General features: G+C 40.8%; 1 protein-coding gene across 3 annotated transcripts in view; it reads left to right on the forward strand.

The window, feature by feature from the left end:
- The window catches only part of LOC103354221 (uncharacterized protein C1orf21 homolog), a 40,102-nt gene that overhangs the window by 11,650 nt on the left and 21,615 nt on the right, over positions 1 to 6,837 (forward strand). For all 3 annotated transcript variants that reach the window (XM_008277523.1, XM_008277522.1, XM_008277524.1), the window contains one exon: positions 3,266 to 3,395. In XM_008277523.1, coding sequence (XP_008275745.1) covers positions 3,305 to 3,395 — 91 coding nt within the window. In that variant the 5' untranslated portion in view covers positions 3,266 to 3,304. The remainder of the gene's footprint in view (positions 1 to 3,265; positions 3,396 to 6,837) is intronic.

Here is a 6,837-nt window from a genome sequence, read left to right on the forward strand (position 1 = left end):
GAAGGTTTTTCTGGTGCGTCCAACTTGGAGAAGGTAGACCCAGAACTCACTGGAAAGGTTGTGACCCATCTGCACAAAATCAGTTGCATTGCACCTTGGGCTATTATGACAAAAGCGGCGTGTTGCTACCACATGATGGAAATCACGGGACATGATTGGCTGGCAGTGACACACTGCTCGCGACGCCTAAGCACAAGTGATTCTTCTTTCTGGTGTTACTGCTCATGCATGCTCTGTAATATTATGTTACCTACATGTAGAAAACAACTAAATGGACCGATCCAAGTAATGAACCCAAAATCAATATTTTATCATGTGTTAGCGTAATTCGGGCGGTCTCTCAGCTAGAGCCCAAGGCTCAATGCGACTGATTTCATACAGATGGGCCACATATCTCATTTAGTCTGGGAACGCCTGAGGATCTCCCAGGAGGAGCTAGAAAACATCACTGGAGATAGAAACATGGGGAATGCCCTGCTTGGCCCGCTGCCACCGTGATGCAACCTGTATAAACACAGAACAATGGATGGATGGAAGCTTTTTTCCACTATCACGCGTGAAAACTTTTGCAAAGCTGTCCGATAACTACACAACCACAATAAACTGGTCATCCATGCAGTTCAGTCATATAGTGCCCATACACACCGACCACAGCGGCCGCTCCCCGCCTCCTGTACACCTGGCGCTTTGTGTGGTGTCCACAGAGATGGAGGCTGGTTGGCCGCAGCCTAAACACAGAAGTAAACACTGGCCTCCTGTCAACTTCAAACGTCCTGAAGGAGGGAGGAGGGCCAGGCGGCGCTCTTTTGAAGCTCTGCCCTCGTCTCTCTCTCTCTTTTGGCCTCCTTTCTATCTCACCTTTTGTCCGTCCTTTCCTTCACCTCGTCCCTCGTCGTCTCAACCCACCTACTTTCCTCCCTGTTCTCTGTGTTTATTTCTCTCCTCTGTGTTTTCTGCCTCTTCTTCATTCAGCACTCTCCGCCACCTCCTCCTCTCGCTGGTGTACCGGTGCCGCAGATTTAATTTTGTTGATGGGTAATCATCAGCTGCCGGTGAGTGTGTGTGTGTGTGCGTCTGTGTGTGTTTTGTAACTGGCAGCAGTCAGATGGGCTCTGTCAATGACAGCATATGGCATGTGTGAGTGACACCGAGACTATCTATAGTGTAATGCCTCTGACAGTGTGTGTGTGTGATTGACTGACAGTGTGTGTGTGTGATTGACTGACAGTGGCGTTCGCAGATTTGTGTCAGCTGTCCTGCTGGTTTAGAGGCTTTTAGTTTAATTTTTTTTGGAATGAAAAACAGTTTTTTTTGCTTCTGAGGTAGAGCTTTTAAGATAAATGAAATGAGTCGACCTGCAGATAATGATCACCAAGAACAGTGGACTAAATGACTTCAAGGCCTCTTATTGTGCCCCATTTGACCCAGAACATCTTCAAAATACTTTCAGTATAGTTCATTTCATGATGACTATGTGGTTTTACCGTTGCTCTAAATGTGCTGTTTTAGTGTCTGCAGCTTTAAGTGTAGCTGAGCTGCTGCTGGCCACGCCCCCTTCAGGAAGGAAACTCTCTATGCTGCTGTGATTGACAGCACTAGACCATGACTTTCACTTCTAACTTTCTCTCTGAGCACTACTCGTCAAATGGCATTGCAGTTATAAAATCAGTACTTTATCTGCAGAGCGGCAGCTTGGAAAAGGATCTAAAGTCACTGCTGGTTAACATGCAGTCCTGATGTTCTGTCACTGGTTCATTCTCATTCCAATGTCCACTTAAAAAATATGTAGATGAGAACGGCTTAGAGGTCATTTAGTTGTATGAAAATGTACATTTGTGAAGTGTTAATTTTGACAAGAATTTAAAATTTAATTTCAGTCAGTCACTGAAGACTGGATTTAGTTAAAGACACATTTTAGACTTTTAGTTTTATTTTGTTTTAGTTCAAATTTAGTCTGGGAAAATCAATTTTAGTTTTAGTCTCATTTCTTTTTTTTTTTTTTGCCTCATTTTAGTCTGACAGTTTTGTTGTACTGTCATAGATTTTGCAGAAGGATGTTTGTCATGGTAGTAAAACCTCCACTGTAAGCATCCCTGTAACTATGTGTTTAATCATCTAGACCAGTGGTTCTCAGGCGTTTTCTGTCAGGCCACCCTTCAGAGGACAAAAACCTTTCTACACTCATTTGCCCAAGTTGAAAGGTTTTCTGTTAGCAGAGTTTTTTGTTTTTTTTTTTGTACTGTGATCGCTGTTAAAATTTGAATCGGGGGGGCGCCACACACTTTGAGAAACACTGTCATAGAGGATGGTTGCAATCCAGATTGTCCGGCAGGCCATCTTTATCGTCACGTCTTTACTCGTCAATTGATAATGAACAGAGATTTCGTTTTAATTTTTGTTGTCAATATTTCTTATTCTTGTTACAAATTAGTGGAAAAAAGGGTCGTCAACGAAAAGCTTTCGTTTAAGCTTCCGTTGACAAAATGAACATCTGAGCACAGAGAGCAGGAGAGAAGCAAACGCTGCAAGGTCACAACTCCGGTAATGCAGGTTTTTCAAAACATAATCATAACTTCAAGTTGCTAATATATCTTTGCAGACCGTTTCACCCCTTAGGAGCAAAACTCATAAATCAGTGCTGCTTTAGGTAGTTTATCAAAGAAAAAAAACTGTTGAGGCGTCACAATCTTTCTTACATAACACTGTGGAGTAAGACAGCCCTGTTTGGTTTTGAACTTTCGGTGGGAATTAGTTGCAATCTTTTGACATTTTAAAATACATACAGAGTAAGAAAGTAAAAAATATTCATGTAGTATTAATTGTTTGGACAATCATAATGAATCACAGGCTGTTTGTGTCCCTGCCCTCATTACATGTACTGGCAGCTGCTGTGTTGTTGAATCTGTTTGCTTCAACCTTTTATTTCCGCTGAGCCTGTTTGTAACACTTCTGTGAAGGGGAAGGGAATGTTTCTGCTTTAATGTGCTGCATCAAAACCAAACAGAGGATGGCCAAAATGCTGCTGAGAGTACTTTTTGATTTTATTTCGATTCTGAAGCAAATGACATTAAACACGGTGCTGTTAAGTGTTGGTAATACCAGATCCGTAGCTTCGGGTGTTTTCTTTGAAGAGAAGCTGTTCTGAGAAGCCTTTTCCACTGACTGTAACCGATCAAGAGCGTGCAGATATCTAAAAACAGAACAGCAGTGTTGTTCATTGTCTCGTGTTTGATTTTAAAGTGTCTCTGTTTTGTCGCCCGCCCAGGTGAGAGTGCGATGAGGAGAGGCTTCAGAGTGTGAGGCCATGGGCTGCACCTCGGCCAAGCAGGTGTCGGCCGTGCCCAACGATGAGGAGGGACGCGGCAAGGCCTACAGCAACGGAGACCTCTTCACCGGTCAGTCAATAAAACCCTCACAGCTCCATTCGCGCTCGGTTGTAATTGCTCAGCATGGGCCCGTTTTCACAATACATTCTCTTCATTACGGCTCCCCGAGCCCCTCCGGCAGGGCCGTCAAGTTCTCCATTTCAGACAATAACTGTCAACTGCAACGGGTTTTACTGGCGTCATCCGTGTTGACAGTTCATGTAAGAGAGGGGAAGTAGCCGGTTAGCGTGATGGAGGTGTTCACGACGTGTCCCTAATGTTCTCCATGTTTTGGTCGCGGGGAAGGAAACCGAGAGGAAGGGAAACATAAAGGTGAGGAGAGGTGAGACTAGAGAGCGAGGCGGCGAAAGGAAGGTGGAGCAGGAAGAGAAGGATGTTGACAACGTGCAGATATACTTAAAGGGGCTAATTTAGTTAAACATAAAGTACTGCTCGGCCTCTGATAACCTTTGTGCAGGGTTTCTGGAGGAAGCTTTTGGAAGTTGGAAAAAGTAGATTTGATGCCATCGGGGTCGTCTGAAATCTTGGAAGCTCCTTTTTTCTGTTTTTAAATTGTATTTATTCATTTCATTTGAACATTTTCTAAATAAAATTGGGTAATTTTTGCTTATATTTTGCTGTATAATCGAACCATTAGTGTTGGAGTAACGTGGCACTCGATTTAATTTTTACTTCCTGATTTTTACATTTGCTTTGTTTTGTTGTAAAATGTAATTCATTAACAGTCTTTGAGCAGAGGATTGTTATAAACTTGCGGTGTGTGGTTTAAAAGAAGCCATTCAGGAAGCCTTTAAAGTAGGACACGACTGAGTTGCATTGTGGGAAACTTAAAAAAAACACCTTTCCTGTTTCAGATTAAATTTTTTGAAAATTCTGTCTCTTGCAAGGAGGGCTGGATGATGAAGCTGAACGTTTTTATCAGGATAAAATGTTTAATTTCAGTCAATATTGATATATTTTAAATCATTTTATAGACCTAAAAGTGCAGGAGGAAATAGGTTTAATTATGATTTACCACTTTAGTCCATTTGTCGAGGTACACAGGCAGTCATTTTAATGCTAATGAAGAACTCTAAAGACAATAAATACATACACGCAGATAATATGAATAAATCAGAATAATCTGACCTCGATACAAAGTAAATAATAAAAGCAAGTCAAACCTGGAGTTTGCCTTCAAATATGACATTTATATACAACTAAACCATCAAAGAAAGCTGTTTTCCAACTGTGACGTTGTAGGAAATGATGAAGAAATATGTTGTTCTTCAGTTTCATAAAAATATCATCGTTTAGGTTAAAATACTTTCAATACCTGATTGCAGCCTTTATGATGGAAAAACTATTGAATAAATGGAAAAGATGTGTTGACGAGAAACATTTGTGATCTTTCAAAACCAAACATAATCCATGAGAAAATACACGAAACTAAAAGAGAAAACTCTGCTGGTACATCCCATAATATTGACACCAAAGTGGGTTGGAGATTTTTCTTACAGAAACCAAATTTGGTCTTTTAGGAGTCAGTAAAAACCGACAGTGTGTCCACTTTCAAAAAGGCATTGATGTAAATGGAGTTTTTACAAGCATTGACATCAGTTGATCATTAAGTTTTGCAGCAGAAAAAGTTCATGGAAACTGCAAAATTTGAAAACTAAAATAAAAAATGGCCCCAATTTTGCAAAAAAACAAACAAAAAAAAACAGATTTTAGGGGGGGAAAAAAGTTCAACAGAAATTGGAAACACCTTTTTTTTTCCCGAATAAGTTCAGATGTAGTGAATGTTTATCTTCCACGGTGGATCAGCTGTTCCCATTTTCTTTTGTTGTCTTCATCTCCAGACAACATGAAACGTGACAGATACCAGCTGACAGGACGGACTAATGACAACTTCTCCAATTGAAAGCAGCTTCTGAAGACTTCTTTCGTTTTTAATTTCATAGAATGTTCTGTTTTTACTTCTTCATTCTTTGAGATTTTTCGTCAGCTGGCGAACAACTGGTTTTGTTTCCTGCTTGTTGTTTTGTAAAAGTCATGTAGCCGATACCTTCTGACGGCTCTACGCGATCTAGTTTATTCGCTCCAAAGACGTCGATGATTTTGCGGCATTTCTAAAGTTTGCTTTGACAATTATTTGGAAACGTGGCTTCTGATTGCAAAATCAATTTTAATACCGCATCCCTTTGGTTAAGTTTATCTTGACGGAGATAAAAGAAGATTTAAAATTAAGCAAAAATATTAAGAGTCACGAATCAGACGCGTGCATGTTGAAGCTTCCTCTGAAAAGTTTCCTCTGTGAGCTTTCTACCAAGATCCTGATTCACTCTCACAGAAGTGACTGAATCTGTTCGACCCTTTTTGTTTCGCTGCTTGATGCGGAAACTAAACATGTCAAATCTTTTACAACGAGCAGCCTCTACCTTGGCACATACATGTTTACATATTTGCAAATTTCCTGCGTTAGTTTGTTCTGTGTTGTTGTTGTTGCCTGTTTGTTACAATGTGAGCTTCCTGGTGGGACGATGAACCACATTAACCTTTTAATCGTGAAGCGGGAACGATTTAGACGCCACTTTGGGTCGTGAGTCAGAACATTTAGCCGCATTAGTCACTGAATTCACTCAAGACACAATTAATAATAACAATTTTAAGAACTGATTTAGCTTTTTTTAACATCTCTGTACTCAAGCAATTGTTGAGCTTTTTTTATTTGCTGCATTTTTATTCACAGTGGGCTCAGTTTTTTTTTTACTGCAATATAAAGTCCTGCATCTCTATGGAAACAGCACAAGCATGAATAACTGTTGCTGGAAAGAGAGCAGAAATGTCTGTTATGCAGTGTGACACAGTTATACTGCCATAAATCATAAAAAGGGATTGTTTATTTAACAAAATTGAAGATAAAATGGTCACAAGTGCTAGAAATGCTAGAAGATACATGGTGGCTCCACATACCGTAGATATTTTACTGCCTACATTTGTGTTTGTTCCCAGACTTGCCTCCTGTCTGCTCTGTGTAAACACTGCCTGCAGTTCAGCCGAGTTCAGCTAAAAAGCCCCGACATTTGTCATGTGACTGTTGGTCGCAGCCGAGTTACTCACGGCTCTTTTTTTAGGCCTCGTCCACACGTAGCAGGGTAAGATATTTTTCTACGATTTGTCGTCCACACGCAGATTTACGGCATTAAAAACGATTCTGTCAAAATCCGAAGTGAAGATCTGCGAATCCTCCGTTTATGCGTCTACATGTGGACGTCTGGTTTTAGGTTTCAAAACGTCACTACCTGCAACAAAATATGTTCTTACATCACATATTTGGAAACAGAGTGGATGCCCTCAAAACTGGTCCAGGCCCAGATACCGATCCACGTACAAGAACACAGGCGAAGGATTAAGGACGGTTGTACTTGCCATTCCACATCCGAGACATGTTCTCCGTCAAAGACAACGA

Source organism: Stegastes partitus, unplaced genomic scaffold (assembly GCF_000690725.1).
Source record: "Stegastes partitus isolate 25-593 unplaced genomic scaffold, Stegastes_partitus-1.0.2 Scaffold99, whole genome shotgun sequence".
Taxonomy (NCBI): domain Eukaryota; kingdom Metazoa; phylum Chordata; class Actinopteri; family Pomacentridae; genus Stegastes; species Stegastes partitus.